The sequence below is a fragment of the Anabrus simplex genome, chromosome 6 (genome assembly GCF_040414725.1).
Source record: "Anabrus simplex isolate iqAnaSimp1 chromosome 6, ASM4041472v1, whole genome shotgun sequence".
NCBI classification, from domain to species: domain Eukaryota; kingdom Metazoa; phylum Arthropoda; class Insecta; order Orthoptera; family Tettigoniidae; genus Anabrus; species Anabrus simplex.
Window position 1 is genome coordinate 296,703,548 of NC_090270.1, and position 25,177 is coordinate 296,728,724.

Below are 25,177 nucleotides of genomic sequence, written 5' to 3' on the forward strand. Positions count from 1 at the left end.
GGATAAGCAACTGACTGGAAATGTTCTTATATCCAAAATTAGAACACAGAAAACCTTAAATATAATATTTCAAGATATGTTCAAGTACATTACTAGAAACCATGTATTAGTATTTTAAATTATACACATTTTAAATTTGGATCTATTTTGAAAGGTTTTGTACAGTGTAAAAATTAAACTAATACTGAATTTTCAGCTGAAGATCAGTATATGAATGAAGAGGAATGCATTAGAAAATCCTGCACACCCTCAGAGGAACTTCAAGAAGAAGATTATTTGGGAGAAGAGGATAGTATTCCATGCTACAGGAAACCCAAAATCTGTTCTGAAAGACTGCTGAAGGTAGTCAGTTATGAGTCTTACAGAGCTGATACATATCTAACAGAAGAACTAGACACTTCTTGCAGTAGTATTCAACTTTCTGAATATACAAGTAAGGTTCATTGTATTGTGCTCTACATATTATTTTGTATTGAAGGGGTGATCACTTATTTCAATAATATGGCGATAACTGACAATATTGTCTTAAGTGCATAACCCTTTGTGTGGACTTCCTATTTTATCATTTTTCCATTTGATTGCTATGTACGCTCTACAATAGGATTTATTTAAATCTCTTGGTGATTAATAGTGTTTGATTTGTAGCCTACTCGTAGAAGAGTTTCCATTAAAAATACTGATAATGAACCTTCTTTCTCCTCAAAGTGAAGGTAATAATTCTCTATGAAACCTAAATTGTTTGCTAAATAACTTTGCATCTCATTCATTACTTAGATATCTTTTTTTTTTTTTTTTTTTACCTGGACAATCTTCATGAAGTATTTTTGCATTTTTGCACTCATTACTATTTTTAAAACATAATTGATATATTAAATTTTACTTGTACTTTGTATTTGTCTGACTTTTATTCCAGTGCATTATTTTGAAGAATTCTAGTTCAGAATTAGGCAGTGGCAAAATATTTGTTTGCAGTTTTTCTTTTAGAGATTGTGTCCCTCGGAAAATTGTCTTTGTCTTGGATGTTGCTATACAAATCTGTGTGTATTCCATTTGTAATTCCTTTAAAATACTTCTATAATATAAAATTTTCAGATACACAATGTGTATTTGATTTTTAATTCTTTTAAATATTCAAAAGAAGGAATTAAATATATATTAATACTGGACAGTTAAAAATAATTTATTTCTAATTTAATCAGTGAAAATGTTTGTTTTGGTGGTCTGTACTGATAGTAAACTCATCAAAACTTAACTACTACAGTACTATAAAATATCACGTAGAATTTTGCTTACTACTGTACTACCGTCGTCCCACCTTCGCTCATTATCATTAGTCAATAAAGCTACCACTAGATGCTTTCTCTTTTCCTGATAATCATATTTATCATAGTCATTCAAGGTTTCTTTAATGGTTCCAATTCTGTAACTTGTGGGCTTATTGATCCCGAGGGCTGTGTCAGCTCGGGGTTACCCATGCTGGATTGGCCTTGGAGGAGGGTCAGACTAACATAGTGTCCTCCAAGTTGCACGAGAGATGTCTGTGCTCTTTTTATCTTCATTTGTATTTCTTTCCTTCCTATCCTACCCTCCTTAATTTTAAATTATCTTACTGTCTAGCCAGTCTGTCTGTCTTGGGTAGTAAGGTTGTATGGAGGTTTATTTCCCCCAATCACAAGTTCTGGGTTGTAACGAGGTGATGCATGGCTACTGGGAGAGTAGTCGATAGTGGCCCGCCTTGAGATATCAGCCCTCCTCTGGAGTATCCCGCCTTGGGTCGGCATGCGGGGCTCTGCCGAATGTTGACTGTACATTTCCCTAGATATTCACGGGACCGAGAATGGAACCCTTTTCTTTTTTTTTCTTAGAAAAGGGTTGCACCCTCAAAACAGTTTGGTAAGAAACACAAAAGGTACACTCCATTTCCTGTCTGTCTGTCTGTCTGTCTGTCTGTCTGTCTGTCTGTCTGTCTGTCTGTCTGTCTGTCTGTCTGTCTGTCTGTCTGTCTGTCTGTCTGTCTTAAGTCATCAGCCCAGAGGCTGCTTGGATCCTTACATAGCACCACCAAAGGCTAGACAGTTGTAGGGAAACCACAAAAACCAACTCCAGTTCCTACAGATTATGAAAGTGGTGATAGACTCCCTCAATTCCTGGCTGTTTCCAGGGTCGATGGAAAGTGTTTTCTTGATGAAAGTCTCGTCTTAATCAGTAATTCTGTGGAAGAAATTGTTGGTGGTGAAGTCGACGAGAGTTAAGCTTTGTGATGGATCCTACTTACTGATTAAGATGTTGCGAACTGAACAGTCATCCAAGTTATTTAGGAAAGATAAAGTTTCCATTGAGAAGCACCAATCTTTGAACTCCTGCAATGGAATTGTCTTCCTCAGGGATTTGGTAAAGGCTTCCGATGATGATATGATCCAGAACCTTGCATGTTGGGGTGTTACCATTGTGAAGAGTTTAAAGAGGTGTGTAGGCGATAAGCTGCTCGATGTAGGCTCTTCTCTCTTGACCTTTGATGTCTAAACCATGCCCAATCAAATAAAGATAGCAATGTACCATCTTACTGTATGTCCATCCATTTCAGCTCCAATGAGGTGTTATAACTACCAAAAATTTGGCCACAACTCATTGCAATTTCAAGGCTCAACAAAGTGCAAAATGTGTGGGATTTGTGAGCATACTGGTGTTGACTGCACACCACCACCATCTGAGTACGTCAACTGCCCCAGTGTGCATCTTCCAGTCTCTAAGGAGTGTCCCACATCCAAGCAGGAGGAGGAGATCCAGGAAATTAAAACTCTAGATAACTTATCTTACAAAAATGCCCTGAGGCAGTTTGAATCCATGACTGCTCTCGAGTTCTCCATCTCCCTCGTTGAAAAGGTCGTGAGTGTGCAGATCTCACCAGAGAGTTTTGTACAGAATATAAGTACACAAAATGCATTGAATAGTCTTAGCCACCCATAAGAGTATTATTTAAGGAAATTGGAGATCCCAGAATGGTATCCGTACCTCCTGGGACATCAAAGAGTGTGTTGTTGCTGACATTGCTTGGGAAGGGACCTTCCCAGGAATGTTCAGTTTGGAAGACCTCCTCCACCACTGTGGGAGGATAGACTTCCCTTTTACCAAAGCCCAGAACTTAAAGGAGGAGAAGGGGAAGCCCCAGTGCTCCCCTAAGAAGTTGGGAAGAATCCTTCTCCAACCCTATTGGCGGTTACAGCATCTCTGAAGAAGATCAGCAAAACATCTGCCAGATCTTCTCCAAAGAAAACAGAAATGGCAGGCAACAGTGAGAGGCCCCAATGCCCTCTTGTTTGATCCCGTTCTGGAGAACAAAGTTCTCCCGGGAAGGAGACCCACCGTTCCCAATCAAAAAGTTCCATCCACAGCGTGCTCAGTCGCCATGTCCCCCTCTCTAAAGTAGACAATGAAGGCTGAGCCACTCATTATCGTGGATGGTGATGACGACGATAGTAACACTAGTAATACTGACAAAGACAACGGAATTGGACAGTGATAGACAGAAACAAGTACAAGCAATCGTCCTGATTCGGTTGCGCGACCCATTCGCAACAATGGCACTATTTCAGTGGAACTGCAGTAGTTATACTTGTCGCCTAGCTGAGTTATGTCAATTGAAATCAGTCTCTGTGGTCTCCATAGTCTACCTACAGGACTCTCATTTGAGACTGGATACAACACAACTATGAGAGGATGTCGTCTTTGAAACCGACTTTCAACCTATTAGGTCGTGTTATGTACATTTAGTACGTCTTGAAGAGACGTTAAGTACAGAACCAAAATGGCCAACCAGACACCAGTGGGATCCGAACCTACAACCTCCTGATTTTGCATCGGGTTGTGTTCTTTATTCAAAAGACAAGAGCATCTGTCGATGGCGGGGCGATTGGGCCATTTGTACCCTAGTCTGCTCTGACATCTTCAGTAAACAAGTACCACTCCGTACTCAGCTAAATGCATTGGCAGTAATGACAACGATTGCAAAGTGTACTTTCCACCAGATTATGATCTTCAAATGCCTGAACTCCAACATTTAATTGCTGATTTATCTCCTCCTTTTCTCTTGCTGGGAAACAAACTCACGTAACACTCTCTGGGGTTTACGACTTCCTGTACTAGGGGGACGATTCTTGAGCAGTTGACCAACCAGTTCGACCTTTGCTTACTTAACACAGGAAACCGACACATTTGAGTAGCGCACATGGCATATTCTCACACCTTGATGTTACCTTGCACTAATTCCCCTGGCAAGTATATGATAACCTCGGTGATAGTGACCACTTCCCAATAATTCTTCATGTTCTTGAATCAAAGACGGTCCGAAGTACCTAAGCACTGGTTACTTCAGCAGGCCAGTTGGCCGGAATTTCCAAAACATGGAGTGATGGCCAATGATACGCTGGAGCCTGTTGACGACCATGTTTCTTCCATTACAACTGGAATTCTGGTATCTGCAGAGGAAACAGTTCCTTCATCCCCCGGTATCTCCTGCCAGAAACAGGTCCCATGTTGGACTGATGAAATTTCAGCAGCCATACATTATCGCCGACGGGATTTTAAGCATTACTGTCGGAAACCTACGATGGCCTATCGTACCATATTTAAGCATCTGTGTGCTAAGGACCATTTATCGATTTGAGAAAATAAGAAAGCTACATGGGAAAACAATATATCTTCCATGATGGCACATACTCCATCATCACAAGTATAGACAAAACTCCGCCATATTTTCGGTATGCAGAACCTACCCCCGTCACCGGAAAATCCATTAATGGATCACATTGCATTGCATTTTTCAGATACGTCCAGCTCTGGGAGATATGATCCTGAATTTCTGCCTGTTAAACGCGAAGCAGAGACATACCATCTGTCTTGCCTCTAGCGCTTCACATTCCTATAATGTGCTTTTCACAGGGTGGGAATTGCGGGGTGCACTCATGCTGTGTAGGGACATGTCTCCTGGACCGGACCAAATGCTTAAGCATTTGAGTGACCAATGTGTCAAGGATATTCTCGCCCTACTCAACAGAATATGGATTGAGAGAGTGTTTCCATCTGAGTGGCGTGAGGGAATTGTAATTCCCATTCCCAAGCCAGGTTAAGATCCAAAGTTTCTGGATAGTTACAGGCCAATATGCCTTTCAAATAGCCTGTATAAGCTATGATATGGGATAATCTCTACAGTGTACCAGTGGGGATTTTGGGGAAATTTACCAATGTTTAGTGAGAGCTACATCTCCTTCCATCTCTTTCGAGTCTGGGTAGGGAATGTTTTTTCTCAGTATTACATACAAGAAAATAGAGTACCACAGGGATCTTTACTAAGTGTCACACTGTTCACAGTTGCCATCAACAGCATAGTTGCCGCTGCTAGGCCGCAGTCATTCCATTGCTTTATTTAGACGATTTAGTTCTACATTAAAGCTCCAGAAGGATGGCATTTGCTGAGAGACAGCTACATTGACTCTCTGCTACATGTTCTTTGATTTTCATTGACGAAAATCCTTCGTCGTACATTTCTGTCGATGTTAGCTTGTGCATCCTGAACCAGAGCTCTGCTTGAAAAACAGTTTCTTACCAGTGGTAGACACCTGCAGGTTCCTGGGTCTCTGTTTTAAGCGGAGACTAACATGACAGCCCTACATCCATAAACGGAAGGTTGCCTGCATGAAGCGATTTAGCATGCCTAAGTTTTTTAGCAGTACTTTGTGGGGGACTGACCGTGTATTGCTGCTACCTTTTTACACGGCAACAGTCCTCTTCCATATAGACTGTGGTATTGTGGCTTAGGTTCTGGATCAAGATCTACTCTGAACTTTTCAGACAGAATTCCCCATAGTTTAATTAGGCTAGCAATGGTACCTTTCCATACTAACCTCATTCCCAACCTACTCACTGCAGCGAGAGTTCCACCTTTGTGAATAAGGAGGCAGCATTTACTCCGTATGTACGTGGCCAAAATTCATGAAATGCTGCTACATCCAAGTTATCAATGCATCTTTGGTACCTAATACCAAAAGAGGTACCAAAACCAGCGGAATACTACTGATAGCTTGTGTCGTGAGTTAGAATGCCTATCGATGGTTGTGGTGAACGAACTTCTAGGGAGGTACCTCCGTGGTTAGTTCCACAACCAAATATATGGCTAGATCTACTCCACGGACCCAAGGTGACATGGATGCCTCCCTTCATAGGAGGTATATCCAGGACTTTGTTCACGAGTATCCGATTGCGAGACATGTCTCCACGGACCGCTTCGTAGTGTCTCTAGTGTGTTCACTGCGGATCTTTTCGCCATCTTAGAAGCACTGCACTTTGCACTGGGTGACGAAAGAAACCACTTTTTTATGTATACCAACTCGTAAGGCTTGTGCAGTCTATTGACACCTGTTTCCTGCAACAGGCACTGGTACAGCAGATTCATGACCTTTCTAGCAAGGTTGTATGGTATTGAAACCAGAAACATTTTCGCTTGGCTTCCAAGCCACGTTGGGATTGCGGGAAATTAACTTACAGATGTAGCTGCAAATAAAGTTACAATACTAAAAAGAAAATATAGAGGTTACCCCTTTTGGATACACTGTTATTAAGTTGTACCAATATTAAGTTACAACATGTTAAATTTTGGGACTGGTTTCGACACATTTAAAGTGCCATCATCAGCCGATTAAGAGAACTGGGCAAAATAACTAAATCATAAACAATTATAAACACACATAACAAATATAAGACTTTATTCACAGTTAAAAGGTTGTACGTAGGAATATCAACACTTTTTATGAAGAAGTAAATTCAGTTGAAGTTCATTTGTAATGTGACAGTCTTGTATATTCCTGCTGTGCTGTAATCACGTAAAAAGACATTGAATTGATGGTAAATAACGAGTTAAAAAGCTTGATCTATCGTAAAATCTTGAGGGATGACTCGTTGAGATCTTGAGAGATGCAGTTTGTGTACAGTTGTTCCTAAGCAAGCTCTTATAGGCAGTTGTTTTATCGGCATATTGAAGAGTGGAAAGAGACATACATGAAGTCCTAGGATACAGTGTAGAATTTAAGTTCCTCAGTTTGATGTGGATATATGAAGCCTAAAGAAAAGGAGACTTAAATAGAAATTAAACAAGGGATAAGAAATTTAGAACAAGTTAAATTATGAGGCAAAATGTGAAGCAAATAGGGAAGTAAGGAATAAGTAAAGATAGGATAGGGTTAAAGGATTTGTGAGGGGTTGGCGGGGAGGGGGGTTGTCTAAGGTGGATTGGGGGGAGGGGCTTTTCGGAAGGGGCAAGTAGCCTGAAAAAGTGTTGTGTAAAATACAAAAGATCGATTGACTACTTGTCAACTTGAAGTTATTCAAAATTGAAATGAGGAAGTCGAAAATGGTGTTTGGCATCTAAGAAATATCATTCAGGTTAAGGTTGGTACTTTTACCTCCCAGGCCTGTGAATGTACCTGCTAGGGTTATTCGTTCTCAACTATGTTGAACCATCTTGGCACATGGGAATCAGAATGCCTAGCTATCCAAATTTCCAACAAGTTGAGAACAATTAAGAAAACAACTACCATGTGGCGTCCTCTTTCCAGCCTTAACGGAGAGAAGCCATAGTTTTGTGTAGACTGAGGTTAGGTCACGAGATCTACGCACTCCTACCTCCTAAAGAGGGATGACCCCTCCCCACAGTGTGTTCTTACAGTGCCGACTTCACCGTAGCCCGCATCCTCACAGAGTGCGCTGATCACTGGCCTAAGACAGAACCTCGGCATGCAAGAGACATAATACCAATATAAATGGTCCGTTATTGGACATTATAAATTTTCCAGCTAACTCATTCCTGGTCACCAGCGTTTCCCCTCAGTGTGCTAGGTTGGGCTCATCAGTTGATAAATAGCACACTCACCAAGGCACATGGCTAGTGCGTACCGTGGAGGCTACTGCGTAGGCTACTTGGAGGCACCGGCAGGGCCAGTGCATAATGAGAGACTTTGTCACATTACCAAAAATTGATGCCTGCCTGGCCATCAGATGATATAGATGTTGATTTCCATAGGGAACCTGAAATATTTGTTCCGAATGAGTAAATTTATAATACCAATATTTTTTAGTAGTATTTATTAATGAACAAAACAGGCGTTCAGCCCCGAATACACGTTCACAATAACAATAAATAAATAAATAAATAAATAATAATAAACGCAGTCCAACCCAAGCCACCACCCTCCACCACATACAAAATAAAATGAAATGAACACCTCATCAGCCTGTTCTATGTTTACAATCTGCTGCTGGTGTTGCAACTTGCTGCTTGTTATCACTCACACGTACCCACTCATCACGCGACCTTCTTGCTTCAGCAATTCCATCACCTCTATTGTTCCCTGACCTACTCCAAAATAAGCTACACCAGCAACATTACACTATTGCATACCAAACCAGCCATGACACTAACATTGCATTCAATCTTTCAGATTCCACCTCCTATAGTACAAGTCTAAATAATAACAACAATATTCCGTCATAACATTCCAATCCATCATACCACAGCTTTTACCGATCAGCGTTAACATTGCTTCATATCATTTCAATCCGCCATAACACTCCATAATAAAATTACCTCTCCATCTCCCAAAAATTTCGACCATGCATAACAAATACCAATCACGCCTATACCAACACCTCTCCAACATCATACTCCTTCCTCCTCTCCATACAAACAAACCACAATTTACAAAATTGTAATAAAATCACCTCCCTCCAGCTCCAAAAATTCAATACTCATACCAGACACCAATACAATAATACTCTCTCCCAACTTCCACGAATTCGGCCGTAAATAAACCTATAATACCAATATAAATGGTCCGTTGTTGGACATTATAAATTTCCCAGCTAACTCATTCCCGGTTGCCAGCGTTTCGCCCCAGTTTGCTAAGTATTGTCCCAGTCCCCTCCTCGTTACTGATTGTTATTTTTCACCATGTCTGTATATTGCATTCTTGGCTGCCCTCTTGGTATTGAATATTTTAACTGCAGATCATACATTTTTCTGGGTATGCGATCAGGATCCATCCTTCGCATGTGACCATACCATTTGAGTTATGTGAATTGGCTAAATGCTCTGGACATTAAATTATACGTTAATTACCATCGATAGATCCTTTATCCGATTGTTGTTTTTATCTACTTTAAGTGTATATAGTTTTAAGTATATATATAGTTTTTCTGTACCCTCTATACACCATACGAAATAAATAAATTTGAATTATGTTATCCTGCATTCTGCCAACCTGAACCATGTTCCTAATGTTCTCATTACGAATTTTATCTCGTCTTGTTTTGCCAACCATCGCTCGGACGAATCTCATTTCAGCTGCTTGAATCCTTGCTTCATCCTGTTTCCTCAAGGTCCAGATCTCACTCTCATATGTCAAAATTAGCATGTAATAAGTAGACCTGGGATTTTAGGCTCTAAAAAAATTAGTTTTAGGCGCCTAAAAGAGGCTTTTAAAACAAGTAAATAGGCTTTTAAAAGAGAAAATAGGCACTTAAAATATGTTTTAAAAATGTGTGGATAGGCAGGAAATAGACTTTAAAATATTACAATATACACTTAAACTATAACGTGATACTTTTTTAATTTAACAAACTTGGTATCCCTATTCTTAACCGAAATAACTACAAAATTAAGACAGAATAAAAAAGACATTTATCAAAAACAATATAAAAAAGTCATGTGTCAAAAAGTTATGGATTATATATCATTATCAGTACTGATCTAAAACCTTAATAATAAAACCACTGTACACAATTACAGCACTGTAGGCATCCAATAACGGTGTAAATGCGAATGGAGTATGTGTTTATTTATTTGCGAGGAACATTCCTACACTACTTTCATTCGTAGTTTGCTTTAGAGTATTTAACAATAATCTTCTCCAAATTTTCCACAGTCTCTTTTGTCTGTTAAAATCATTTTGAAAGCAGGAAAAGAGCACTACACACTCACAGATGTTAGAGGGCATAGGAAAATTTACCTACATTTTTCAATTCAGTTTCACTTGGCAAGTCTACCTTTCCCCATCCATTACATGATGTACCTTTTTCAGCACTGAATAACCTGGGTTCTTCTGCAGTACACTAGACCACTTGTCTCTTATCCCCTACCTTACCTCTAGCATTTTGTATGTTATTCTCAGCTTCCTTAATTACAGAAAATTGCTGTTTGAGACTGTTTACTTCTTCCTCCATTTTTGTAATGGTGACTGGAAGAAATGAAAAATTTGGCTGAATATACGCAATGTCTCTCTGAACACTGGAACAATCATTTAACAGCTCTTTGACAGACAACACACATGCAGAGTTGTCCGTTAAAGGCAAATTGTCTATCATAGTCATGATTTCTTCAAGATGTTCTGCATAATACAGGGCGGCTTCCATCCAGGAACACCAACGGGTGATTGGCTGTGGTGGAAGGGGAATAGAGGGGAGTTTCTCTCGAAAGATGGCTGTTCTTGATGGAGCCCTACAGAACACTTTCTTCATTGCTGAAATGAGAGTATTTATTGCAGGAAACTCGGCCATAACTGTTTCTGCGAGTCTATGCAAGGCATGGCCATGCAAATAACATGAATTAAAGAAGGATAGAAAGTTTTGAGGAGAGGTGCAGTGGCAGTCATGTAGGAAGCAGCATCGGAGACAAGGAGAAGGACTTTAGAATCATCAACACTTCCAGGATACAACAGTTGCAACCCCTTGTTGATGAAGTATGCAGTGCTTTGACTATTGACTTTCTCAAGCTGTTTAGAGCAAAGAAGGTGAGCGGTAGATGCCTGATTGGGTTCCAGTTTTCCTACGATAAGATGAGCAATGTACCTGCCCACAGAGTCGGTGGTTTCGTCCACGCACAACCATATGCAAGACTCCCCAATATCCTCCCTGATTGAAAAAATGACCTCATTGTAACAAATGTGCTGCTTGGTGTATTTCTGTAAAACAAATCTCTGAAAACTGGATTATGCACAGGATTCCAGGGGATATTTGCTGCAACTAGGGCTCTACAGATATCAGCATAGAAACCATTATGGACTGTAGGAGATATAGTTTGTGTGAACAGAGTCTGTCTAATGTTACTTTTCGTGGCTGCTTTCGCTTTGTGACTGGCATTATCTGCATGCTGCTGAAGGTGGCATTTTTTCTCATGTGAAATAAAACACAATAAAGTGATGTCAATTAGAGACTAAGATGAGGAATAGAAAAGGTGAGCTATTGAATAAAATTTGCAATTTTGAACTATTTAAATTAAGCCATTATTACTCTAAAGTTAATTAAGAACAAGGACACTACGGTCCCCGAAGGGCCTTGGCTTTCAATAACGTTTGCTGCCCAGCTCATGGCCTCCAGATATTGGGTGGCGTGTGGTCAGCACAATACATCCCTCAGCCGTATTGCCTTGCCTCCGTGACCCCTGCCCACTGTAGCTTCTCAATTGTCCTCACGATGCTGGGTCAACACCGTTCCAGACCTCATAGATTTCTAAATTACTGCCGATACTGGAAATCGAACCCAGGTCGCCTGGACTAGCTCTCTACAATTAATTAGAGGAGCCAATATCAAAACCTTAGTTTTAGATTCAGATGAAATTTAAGATATATGCACATACCTGTTTATTGCAGTACTGGCAGAAAATAATCTTGCCATCAAAAGTCATCCCTGGAAATTGTACAAGCCACTGTTGTATAAGCGCACTCTTAGATGATTTCTTTTTAGGCGTGATGAACTATATTCACTTAAACAGATGTTCTTTCAGTGGCGACTTGACACAGTATGTGTCTTCTTTCTACCTGCTCCTTGTTCTTCCTAGATAATCCTCCCTCTCAATCTGTCACTCGACACAGTACGTCCTTTACTACCTGCTCCCTCCACCTTTCACTCAGCATTCCTTTGGTGACAGTTGTCTGGGAAGAGCACATTTCTGTGAAAAACCCACCCTCTCCTGTTCTGCTTGTTCCAGGGATGTCCATTGTGTGGTTGTAAAAAATACAGAAGTTGAATTTTATTTTAAATGTAGAAAATAGGCATTTTTAGGCACTAAAATAGTAAAATAGGCTCTAAAGGTCCAAATAGGCATTTTAGGGCACTATAAAACTCTATTAATGTAAGGTATTTATTATGAAACGTCAAGATATTTTTAAAAAATCATGTTATTTTGTAAGGAACGAAATAGGCATTTGCCTTAAAATCCCAGGTCTAGTAATAAGTCAGATAAATTGCTCGCTTGCATTTCAACGGTACTTTTGGGTTCCATATTAGGTCTCGGACAACTCTATAGAATGTTCCTCCAGCTCTAATTCTGCTGGTAAGTTCCTCTTAAGCGGAGCCTGTTGCTGATATCATGCTTTCTAGATATTGTTGGACATCTTGGTTGTTTATCCCCTATTTCAATGTAACCTAAAGGTTGACCATTTCTCTGCATAACCAACACCACTTTTTTCCTGACTGAATCTTAGGCCGTACCCTTTAGCTGTTACTGTCCATACATTGATCTGATCCTGAAGTTCATCCTTGGCATCTCCCCATATACAGATGTCATCAGCAAATAGCACGACTTTCATTTTATTGTCACCAACGTTTTGGCACACTTGTTGAATCTCGTTCATCACAGTAATGAAGAGAAGAGGTGACAGAACTCCACCTTGTCTTAGGCCCATAGTTATTCTAAGGGGTTCCGTTATTCCTGATGGTGTTTTGACACAACTATTGATGTCTTCATATAAATTCTCGATTTGTTTCATTATGTCATTATTGATTCCACTGTTTCTCAGCGCTTCCCAGACTTAGTCCTTGCCTACAGCATCAAAGGCCTTTTTGATATCCAGAAAGGCCAGCCAAAGGACCTTATGTTCATGATACTTTTCCATTAGCTGACGCAGTCCAAATATTAGATCAACTGTTGATCTGCCTTTCCGGAATCTATATTGTTCCTCTGATAACTTTAATTTTATCAGTGGTCTTATTTTCCTTTCTAAAATCCTTTCATACAGCTTTTACACCTGGGAAGTTACTGTAATTCCTCTGTAATTGGAACATTTCTTTCTGTCACCTTTCTTAAACTGTGGAATGATGATACATTTTTTTCAATCTGCTGATATCTGCCCATCCTTCCATATCTTGTGAGAAAGTTTATGCATCCACTACTTTCCTGCATCACCCATAGACCTGATCATTTCACCACACATTTCATCAATGCCTGGAGATTATCCTGTTTTGATGTATTTCGATACGTATTCTATATCATTCCATGTCAGATCTGTTATAGTGTCTTCCATCCTTCAATCATTAACTAATCTACGTAATGGAATGTTTGTGATATCATTCACATTTAATAGCTTATCAAAATAATTCTTCCATTCTTCTTTGATCTCTCTGTCATCTGTAACGAGATACCCACTAACACTAGTCAGATAATTAGTCTGTACTTTGTCCCTCCTATTCATCATCATTCCATACAACATTTTTCTGTTGCCATCTACATCTTCATTTAGTTTATCACTCCATTCATTCAACCATTTTTCTTTTTCTGCTCTGACAACCTGCCTAGATTCTTTTTTCGCCAATTTATAGAGTTCTTTGTCCTTTCTGTTCGATTTTTAAAATATTTTTTGCAGGCATTGTTCATTTTAAGGACTGTGTCTCTTGTTTTTCATTCCACCATGGTGCCTCTTTCCATTTCCTTTTGCTATTTGTTCTTCCACACATCTCCTCTGTTGTCTTGACCAAGCATTCCTTGAAATTTTTCCATTCTTCTTCAACTGTTCCAGTGTCTATTTTTGGTATTCACTGCTGGGTTTTTTCTTGATATTCTATGGCCTTCTCTTTATCCTTCAATTTCCATACCTTTAATTTCTTGTCCTGGATGGTTCTTATTTCCTTCAACTTTTTAAACCTGAAACAACTAACAAGGAGCCTATGATCACTGTCAAGAGACACTCTTGGGATCACTTTCACATCCAACTACATTTCTTGTACTGTATATGTTTATCTACCATACTATAATCAATGATGGACTCCTGATGACCAATCCATCCATATCTGGTGATCTTGTGACTTTTCTGTTTGTGATACCAGGTATTACCAATAACTATGTTATTTCTCAGACAGAAATCTAGGAGTTGGGAGATGTTCACACAAAAACTAGAGGAGGACTCAAAAGGGAATCAAAAGATGTTGTATGGAATATTGAAGAGTGGGAGATCAGACAAAGAGGATATTAAAGCAATTGAAACAGAAGATGGAATCCTAATCCGGAATATAGAAAACATCAGAGAAGAAATAGAAAACTATTTTGATAAGTTGTTGAATGGCAATGAAGAAGAGAAGCACAAAAACAAGGAACCTATCAAACATGGAGAAGAAGAAAGACCAATTACATGGTCAGAAACAGAAAATGCCCTGAAGCTTAAGAAAGTGAAAAATCACCAGGAGTAGATGGATTATCTGCAGATATAATCAAAGTGGCAGGCATACGAGGTCTTTAGTGGCTACATCGAACACTAGGAGTAATCTGGAGAGAATCAAATGAATGGAAAAAAGGATTGATCATACCCGTATTCAAGAAAGGAAGCAGACAAAAGTGTACAAACTACAGAGGAATTACCCTGCTACCACACTGCCTCAAGATATTGGAAAAGATCATAGCAAAGAGATTAAGAACAAGGATAGAACATCAGTTTGAAGAAGAACAACACGGCTTCAGAGGCAACAGAGGAACAATAGACCTATTTTTTGCCGTTAGACAACTAATGGAAAAGTACTGGAAAAAAGGGAAAGATCTGACAGTAGTTTCGGAGAAGCTCAGGACCATTGGGTAGTGTTTAGCTTTCGAGTATGTTTGTTTCACCATCATGGGTAATCGTATTATTTTAGAGTCTGGAAATGTATTTGAAGACTGTTTGTCTGTCTGTTTGTTTGTTTGTTTGTTTGTTTATTTATTTATTTATTTATTTATTTACTTATTTATTTATTTATTTATTTATTTATTTATTTATTTATTTATTTATTTATTTATTTATTTATTTATTTATTTATTTATTTATTTATTTATTTATTTATTTATTTATTTATTAATTATAGACTGTTATGCCTTTCAGCGTTCTGTCTGTAAGCCTCTAAGAATTTACTAACCGTCAGCACAATCCTTTATTTGTAACTAGTGCTATGGCTTCATTTAGTTCTATACCTCGTATCTTTAAATTGTTAGAAACTGAGTCTAACCATCGTCACCTTGGTCTCCCTCTACTTCTCTTACCCTCCATAACAGAGTCCATTATTCTCCTAGTTAACCTATCATCCTTGCATGACTCCTCCCCCTCCCCCCCACCTAAGCCAGTTTAATGCTACAGCTTCATCCATAGAGTTCATTCCTAACTTATCCTTTATCTCCTCATTTTGAGTAGCCTCCTGCCATTGTTCCCAGCTGTTTGTACCAGCAATCATTCTCACTTCTCTCATGTCTGTTACTTCTAACTTATGAATAAGATATGCTGAGTGCACCCAGCTTTCACTCCTGTAAAGCAAAGTAGGTCTGAAAACAGACCGATGTAAAGATGCTGTAGTTTCATCCGGGAGCTGACTTTGTTCTTATACTACTGTTGATCGCAACTGCGAGTTCACTGTATTATCATTACTGTACCTTGATTCAATCTCACTTACTGTTTTACCATCCTCAGAACATTATTTTTAACCCATGACTTTCAATACAATCAATGCATATGTTATAGTGGAAGTGGATGTTTCAGTGAAGGTATACCTTCCCTGATCTCTTTAGTGAAAGTAGATCATTGATGCCAGTTTTGCCGAATAATACACATTCACTACAGATAGTAGACCATCACTAGTAATGGTATACCTTCACTACTAAGTGGTAAGGAATGTGAACCATGGTGCTGCAGTAACCAAACACAGTCGTATTTCGGAAGCTGCATTTTATGAGCTGCAATCTGAAAACATAGTCATAGCTGTAAGCTGTATAAAATAGCATGAAAAGTATAAAATATGATCAGAAAAATAAATTTGTTGCACTGAAAGTTGCATTTTAGTTTATGAAAAAAAAAAAAAAAAACCAACAGAATTGAACATTCATTTATTACAGCAATTAATCTTGCCTTCTTCAGTAAGAGGTTGTATAAATTTCGTTATTCCATTCACATCGAGCACTTCATAGCTCTTCACAAACCTGTAGTCATTGCCGTTCCTCTTTCGTAGATTTGAGTGATTTCACTTTGCTGACAATTGACTCGTACTTTTTTCTGTCCATGAAGACAGTTATAATTGAGGTTTTCCCGTTCCACTCTAAGATGTTGGTTGAACTTCACTGATTCAACCCTAGCTGCACTGCTGTATAACATAACAATAACCAACTGACAACAATTATTACATTCATGCCGATACCTGTTACCATTGTTGGATGCTAATGGGAGGTCATGTTCATTAGTAATCTGCTACTGTACACATCCACTAACCGGGGCCTGTGATGGTACATCTTCAGTAGTGGATGTGTTTGATTCATTTTATGGTAAGCTTTTACTGATCATTTTAGTGATTGTATACATCTACTAGGGAAGGTTTACCTTTCTTAACCATCCACTTCCACTATAACACATATAAATTAAACTGTCAGACTTAAGTTTGTGATATAATCAATTGCTTGGGTTGTTGCCTAAAGAAAGTCTCTTGGGTCCCTTCGGTCATTTATCAGCGCATCCGGGATTCAGTGATGTATCATTGTTAATGGAGGGCATTTTGAACATATCATATAATAAAGAGTAATCACCTTTGTTGACTTCAAAAAGGTGTATGATTCCATAGATCGGCAGACCCTGTTCAACATACTAGAGGAATTTCAGGTCAACAGGAAAACGAGGGAATTGGTTAAACAAACTCTGACCAACACAACATCAAAAGTTAAGTTCTTGGGAGAAATTTCTGAACCGTTCGAAATCAGAACTGGTGTCCGACAGGGAGATGGACTATCCCCACTACTATTCAATTTAGTTTTGGAAAAAGTGATTCGTGAATGGAGAAAAGAAACTAAAGGTATAAACATTGGCAGACTTCTTAAAGACAAAATTCACCTTGATTGCTTAGCTTTCGCAGATGACCTTGCGATCCTTTCGAACAACAGACAAGAAGCAATCCACTCAATAGAAAAATTGCATGAAATAGCTACAAAAACTGGACTTCAAATTTCATTTGAAAAGACACAGTTTATGGAAGGAACTAAATCAAGATTTGACAATCAACCATAAATCACCAAATGTGGAATAATTTCCCAAGTAGACAAATTTAACAACCCCAAAAGTCTCCTTGTTGAGGCCGCCAAAGACGTTGCAGAAATCAAGAGAAGCAAAAAGCATGCCTGGTGGAATAGTACCTGCGAATCAGCCCTCCAAGAAAGACTCAATGCGTGGAAACAGTACTACTCTATGAAATCAGAAAATGATTGGGAAACCTACAAAACCCAACGTGCCCAAGCAGCTAGGGTGTTCAGAACTGAGAAACGTAAATACGAAAAATCTCTCATTGAAAAGATAGAACAAAACTTTAGGAAGAATGAAAGCAGAGAGTACTACAGAGCCTTCAAACGCAAACTCACTGGCTATAAACCACCATCTCTATGCTTTGAGCGAAAGGACGGCACACTGGCGACGTCAAATGAAGAAAATTGCAGCATTCTGGCAGACTACTTCAAGAATTTACTTAATTGCTCTAAACCGCAAAGCGCCATCGAGACCAAGGAACCCTTACTCAGGTACCCAGATTCCAGACCACCCGACAGAGATGAAATCAAGCGCCACATTGCCCGTCTCAAAAATAACAAAGCGCCGGGGGAAGACTCAGTAGTAGCAGAACTATGGAAATATGCCCCAGAGGAATCACTTGATATCTTGCAAAAGCAAATAGAAGAAATTTGGAACAAGGAGACCCTACCCGAAGATTGGAAAATAGCTTTGATCCATCCATTACACAAAAAAGGCAGCATGAAGAACATCAATAACTACAGAGGAATATCTTTGCTGCCCGTGACTTACAAAATTCTATCACTTGCCATCCTGGAGCGTTTGGAAGCACAAGTCGAACATCAAATAGGTGAATACCAAGGAGGGTTCAGAAAAGGTCGCTCAACAGCTGAACAGATCCAAAATCTCAAAACGATCATCAGATATTGTACACTAAGGTCCAAGCAGTATGTGTCTGTCTTTGTGGACTTTAAGAAAGCGTACGACTCCATTGACCGGGAAGTCCTGCTAAACATCTTAAATGAATTTGGAGTTGATTTGAAACTGCTGGCATTAATTAGAGCCACCCTGACCAATACGAAATCCAAGGTGAAGTTCCACGAATGTCTCGCATTCCTTTGACATCAAAACAGGAGTCCGACAAGGTGATGGGCTATCCCCGATACTCTTCAACTGTGTTCTTGAAAAGATCATCAGAACCTGGTGGGTGAGATTACAGGAAACCAACTACAGTCCATTGAGAATAGGAACCAAATCCAAGGGGATCGCAACAGACTGCTTAGCATTTGCCGATGATATTGCTGTTCTCTCAAACGACATAGAAACCGCTAGAGCACAAGTTGAAATTTTAAAGGAAATTGCCGAAGAAACTGGTTTGCAGATATCATTTGAGAAAACAGAAGTAATGACTAACATCAAAGAGGCTCCACCAAAACTCCATACAAAATACGGGGACATCAGCCAAGTAGACAAATTCAAATACCTGGGTGAGATCATCATGAAAAATGGACTGGACAAAGAAGCACTTCAGGAGCGAGTACGCAAACTGGAAATAGTCTACCAAACATCCCGCACAATCTACAACAAAAAATGCCTTTCCCAAAACACCAAGATACGTCACTATGAAACAGTTCTGAAGCCAGTAGTTCTATGCAGCCGAAACACTGTCTCTGAATGCCAACAAAGGACTCCTTGAAGAACTGGAGAAAAGAGAACACAAAATTATGAGAGGAATCTTGGGATCAAAGTACAGAAATAGAATCCACCAAAAGAGATCCAACAAGGAAGTCTACAGCAAAATAGAGAAAATTACCAACACAATCAGAAAAGACGGGCACGATTTTACGGTCATCTGAAAAGAATGGACGGAAGAAAGTTAACTAAAGAAATCTTTCACTTTTTTGATTCAAACCCAAAAACCACAATTCCCTGGTTTAGAAATACCAAAGAAGACCTGCAATTGCTATATATCTAAGCTGAAGACGCCCTTAACAGAGATCTCTTCCGCAAGAAAATATTGACGAACGGGCTAAACCGAGACGAGCAACTGAAGAGAAGACATGGTGCCCCTTGGACAGAGGAGCGTAAGCAGGCCCACTCACAAAGAATGAGGGAAATTTGGGCTCTAAAGAAGGCCAAGTTCAGTGTCAAATGCAACATTTCTTTCAATAATACTTCGATAGGTGCACCCTCGAAAAGTTCACGAACGGTCGCGCATATGTGAGAGATACTCACATTCAAGTATCTAGGTGAAATTATTCAGCCAGCAGGGTTAAATCAGGAAGCTAACAAAGAAAGAACTGCTAAACTGCAAAGGGCTTACAAAATCACATGGAACAGATACAACAAAAGATGGGAGAGTGTTGTACCTTGGAACAGGTTTGACATTTCATTTTTTAATTTTTTTTTTTTGGTATTTCTTGAATCCTACTTATTATTTCTCATTAATATAGGTCATTCCACCTATTTTAATGCAGTTTGCACTGTGCTCAGTGTCAGAGTTAAGTATTTAAAAAAACATTTTGTTGAACTCTGCAACATGTTCCAAGGTACAACATAGTCATGTACCTTGGAACAACTTTAACAGTTATGACAGAATTACTGAATATTACAAAAATATTATATTTTTCACAACAAATGACGTTATTCATCTGTACATGTATACATAATATTAAACAGGTTGTGCCACTGGACACAGTATTATTCTCTCATTACAAGTCTCTAAAAATGACTAAAAAATTTGATGAAAATGACCTATTAATAAAAAAAAAGAATCAGATTAAACTAGTTTTGTTATCAGTATCCCTTCATATTACAGCAACAGCACAATCAAACACAGATTTGTTTCAGTGACGTACCTGGAAGTTATGAAATCTTTTTCAAAGTGCATATGTTTCTTTTGTCACTGGGTGCCACCAGAGATATTTGGCTGAGGCAATTTCATTATAACGTCTTCCTCGGAAACATCATATAGTGTATCTTTGACAAAGATGAAGTTTTTAGTGTTGCTCTGTCTCTTTAAAAACTGAATTTTATACTCTTAAAAACATTTCTCATATTTATGTATTTTACCAACATAATGTACAAGAAACTTTTTTGTTTGAAATTGAATCAGAACAAATTCTCCTGGAAGACATGGTGATCAAAGTGTTGGCTTAATGCAAAGTCATCCTCTTGCTGCTCTCCCAGCAGATCAGCTGCATAATCTGCTTCACTACCACTAGACACCATATCAGGTTCCTCTTCTGAATGGAAAATATTCCTGTTAGTCCTTTTCTTCGCAATCAAAGTTTTAATAATAATAATAACAATAATAATGTTATTTGCTTTACATCCCACTAACTACTTTTAAGGTCTTCGGAGACGCCGAGATGCCGGAATTTAGTCCTGCAGGAGTTCTTTAACGTGCCAGTAAATCTACCGACACGGGGCTGTCGTATTTGAGCACCTTCAAATACCACCGGACTGAGCCAGGATCGAACCTGCCAAGTTGGGGTTAGAAGGCCAGCGCCTTAACCGTCTGAGCCACTCAGCCCGGCAATCAAAGTTTTAGATTCATTATTTTCTTTCATATTGGATAAGTTAGGATGGGGATCATGTTTGTCAGGAGTAGCTGTTAGGACTATTGACTTCCCTTTCCTTCTTTCCCTGGTGCTCCCTGGTTTCCTCTCTTCAGCTGTGGGGAAGAGCTTGATAATATGAGGTGATGTGAGAGGACATCTGTTTTGATCAAGAGAAGATCAAGAGCTGTAGACAACTTCAGATTATTAGGTCTAGATCTATTAAAACTAAGTTGGATTCAGTTGAATACAGAATAAGAACAAGATAATGTTTCAAAATAGCATCTAAAAGAACTTAGTGTACCTTGTAATGTACCTTGGAACACGTATTGTACCTTGGAACATGTTCCAAGATACAATAGGTGTGCGTGTTCCAAGGTACATGACGTAGCCATTTCAGAAAAAAACATGAATTTCTTTTTACAGGTTAGGTAGAACAAAAATGTAACCTGTGTATAAGTTAGCCCATTTACATACTAACTTAGTGTAAATATTGAAGGAATCTCTTTTACATGTGTGAACTACTAATATGCCAATTTGAAATCACTTTTAAAATACTTTAAAGTACCAAAATGCTTTACACTTAAATGACTTGGAACTGAAACCACAATGGATGCCACCAGACAAACTGTGCTGCCCAGGGTGGCAAAGTAATGAAATCAACTCAACTGATCCAAAAAATGTTTACTACGATCAAAGATAATGCAACTGTTCCAAGGTACAAATGTTCCAAGGTACAACACTCTTATATCAAAAAATGCAAAATTACAACACTACAATACAGTCATCAAACCAGAGGCACTTGATGCATCTGAAACACTGATCATAGGCAGCAGGTCACAAATGAAAAGCGTTGAGAAACAAGAGAGGAAAATTCTCAGAAAAATCCTAGGACCAAAGTTCGAAAATGGAATTTGGATGAAAAAGAAACCACACAAAATTTTTCAATTCACAGGAAAAATCACAGATACCATCAGAAAGAGACGACTAAAATTCTGCGGACACCTACACAGAATGGATAACAACAGGCTGACAAAGAAAATTCTAAATCTAGCTCTAACCCTGAAAATCCGCAACAGTTGGTTAGCAGAAATTCATGTAGATCTACAAGAAATGGGTATTGAGGACGAAACCATTCAAGATAGAATAAAACAGTAAACAAACGTAAATTTTTGCAGAGAAACCAACAAGAAAAAATACAGGCTGGACAGAAACACGCAGAAAGGAACACAGTGAAAAAATTAAGAGATATTGGGAAGAAAAGAAGAAGAAACATTGTGCAAAATAAATTCAAACACGCTCCACAGTTGGGCACAACGAATAAATAAAAATTTTAAAAAAGAGTTTCATGTGATATGCAGGTACGTTCTGCTCCTGTGTGTTTGCCATAAGAACATTTATTCACCATTGATCATTTACATGAAATAGGTTTTGTCATCCAATACTACAGTATTACTTCTATTATCTATATACAGTTATTAAAAGTCAATATTAACAATTTTCATTTCTAAGAATTCCTTTACATCATAAAATGGATTTTCCAACATCCAGTTATACAGTTTTCTTTTAAAATTATTGATTTGCACATCCTGTGCAGAGAATGGTAATTTATTAAAAAATATTATACTATTTACTTTATGTGAGTTACCTGTTTTCACAAGTCTATGTCTTGAGACATCAATATTACCCTTATTACGAGTATTGTGTTGATGGATGTTTTCCCTGATGGTAAATTCATTCAGATGGTTTTTAACATGCAATAATGAGATAAAAATATATAGATTTATAACTGTTAATATTTTAAGCCTTATAAAAAGGGGACGACAGTGCTCAGAAGAACCAGCTTTACACATTACATGAACAAGCTGCTTCTGTATTAGCAATACATTATCGACATAAGATGAATGTCCCCACAATAGCAGCCCATATAAAATATGGGACTGGAAAAGTCCAAAATATGCCATTCACAAATAGTCTGCTGTTACTAATTCCCTCAATTTCCACAAAAGATATGAGACCCGTGATACCTTTTTACAGACATGGTTGACATGTACTTCCCAGCTTAATTTGGTATCAATATGAATACCCAGTATATCCAGTATATTATTGGACAATCCTAACAGAATATGTTGGGTTTTATTCTCGTTGCAGAGTAGTTTATTAGATGAAAACCCTTTCACTGCAGTCCTAAGAGCTTCTTGTGACATCTCTTGCAGATTGAATACGTCCTGATGCATGTTGATTAGTGTTGTGTCATCTGCATATGATACAATTGATTATGACATTACATTTTGTTGTAGGTCATTAACAGCAACATTAAAGAGAAATGGGCCAAGTACAGATCCTTGTGGAATGGCTGTCATAACATCTTTCAGTGTGGAATGTCTATTTCTAATTGCAACAAACTGGCATCTATTACTTAAATACATCTTAATTACATCCAAAGTGGGACTATTTATGCCATAATACTGAAGTTTTCCCAACAAAATGTTGTCTATACAGTCAATTGCTTTACTCAAATCACATAAAACCAGAGAAACCATTTTCCTATTTTCAAAGGCTGTTAAAGTTTGATTGACAATTTCCAGAACCGCAAAGGTAGTACTTTTAACCTGTCGGAGTCCATATTGATTACTAGACAATAGGGCGTGAGTTTCAAAGTAGTTACTAAGTTGACTATAAATAACTGATTCAATTATTTTGGATAATATGGGAACTATTGAGACTGCACAGTAGTTTAGGGGAAGATGTTTGTCACCACTTTTGAAGACTGGAATAACTTTTGAAATTTTAAGCATATTCGAAAAATAAAAAATCTCTAAACATTTATTGATACTAGACACTAGTGGTTCACAAATCAGATGTATTGTTTGTATAATAATGTAATAGGACAGCCAATAACAGTCCATAGTTTTAGAATTAGATAATTTTTAGACCATCTTTATGATTTCATTTGACGTAATGTCAACCCTTTGGAAAGTATGTCCCCCTAATTGATGTGGACCAGGCCCAATGATAGCAGATGTACCTGTTGGATTCACTTATTCACCTATTTCTTTCACTGTGTTCAAAAAGTAATCATTCATAATATCTGGATTCAGTAATATATAATGTGTATGATGAAGAGAATTCTCTTGCGCTATAATATCCCAAGCTGCCTTGCATTTGTTGGATGCACTTTCAATGTATGATACACATGCTAATTTTTTTTTTAATGTGCAAGTTTAGTTCTGTAGAACTTTTTACATCTGAGATATATTTCATACGCATCTTTCTGTACATTCCCTTGCACCCAAGAATTTTTATAAACTCTATACAGAATCAACATCCTTTCTCTTATTTGGGTCATTTCGTCAGAATACCAGTTAAGTTTCTTATTACTAACTGTGCGCGCATTATTGACCTTTACCATGGGGGAGCAAGAATGCCACAATTCAACATAAGTTTTAAAGAAAGTTTCAATAGCAATTTCAGCCGTTGGTTTGTCAGTTTGATTTTTGTATAAAAAATTCCAGCTTACTTTCTTCAGTCTTTCCCTGAATAAGTTAATGTAACAATCTTTCTGAGTTCTTATCCATGAAATGTCAGGCTCCCTATTTGTTCTTTCGTCTGTGTAACACAAATTCTTCTCGCAAAAAGAAAGTACCAATGGTTCATGATCAGCAAAAGACCCTCCAACGAGCTTAACATTATACATACTTCTTGAGAAATTGACAATGTTATCAATGCATGCATGAAGTGGGTGGCAGGTTTGGACATTCACATTTAGTGAGATGTACATCACTCGCACTCAATGTGTATATATGAACTGTCAGAGTTGATAGGTGGATAGTGATGTAAATATATTGTGCTTTCTTCTTGTTCTTTCAAACTTTGTAAATTGCTTTCTTTGACTGTATGGGTATGATAATTTGTATTTACTTTGTACTTATCTTTCACTGGTTGTGTAAATAGTTTATAGGTTATCATTATTCATCATACGCCAAATAAATAAAATGCATGCATTATTGCGTTTGGGTGTTTTGTTTGTACAGGTTAAATTTAACGATCTTAAAAGGTTAAAAAATATTCTTGAATATTCTGATTTTGCCATTTCTATATTAAAATCATGGTTCATGGTTGTGGGTTACTGTAGTCACGTCCTAGTTCGTGAACCATGGGTAATGGCCGAGTGGCCTAATAAGTGATCCTGAGAGTCGGGATACCAGTTGCTATGGAATGGGAGTGGACATCTCGGACATATTCTGAGTCCTGGCCCTCCTTGTGCTCAGACGGCTAGGACTATACAATCCACCGGTGGTC

The 25,177-nt window shown here is 38.3% G+C and overlaps 1 protein-coding gene across 1 annotated transcript in view; it reads left to right on the forward strand.

The window, feature by feature from the left end:
* The window catches only part of LOC136875990 (uncharacterized), a 240,126-nt gene that overhangs the window by 178,125 nt on the left and 36,824 nt on the right, over window positions 1-25,177 (forward strand). Inside the window, exon 14 of the mRNA XM_068228293.1 lies at window positions 197-433. Within this exon, the coding sequence (XP_068084394.1) occupies window positions 197-433 (237 nt within the window). The remainder of the gene's footprint in view (window positions 1-196; window positions 434-25,177) is intronic.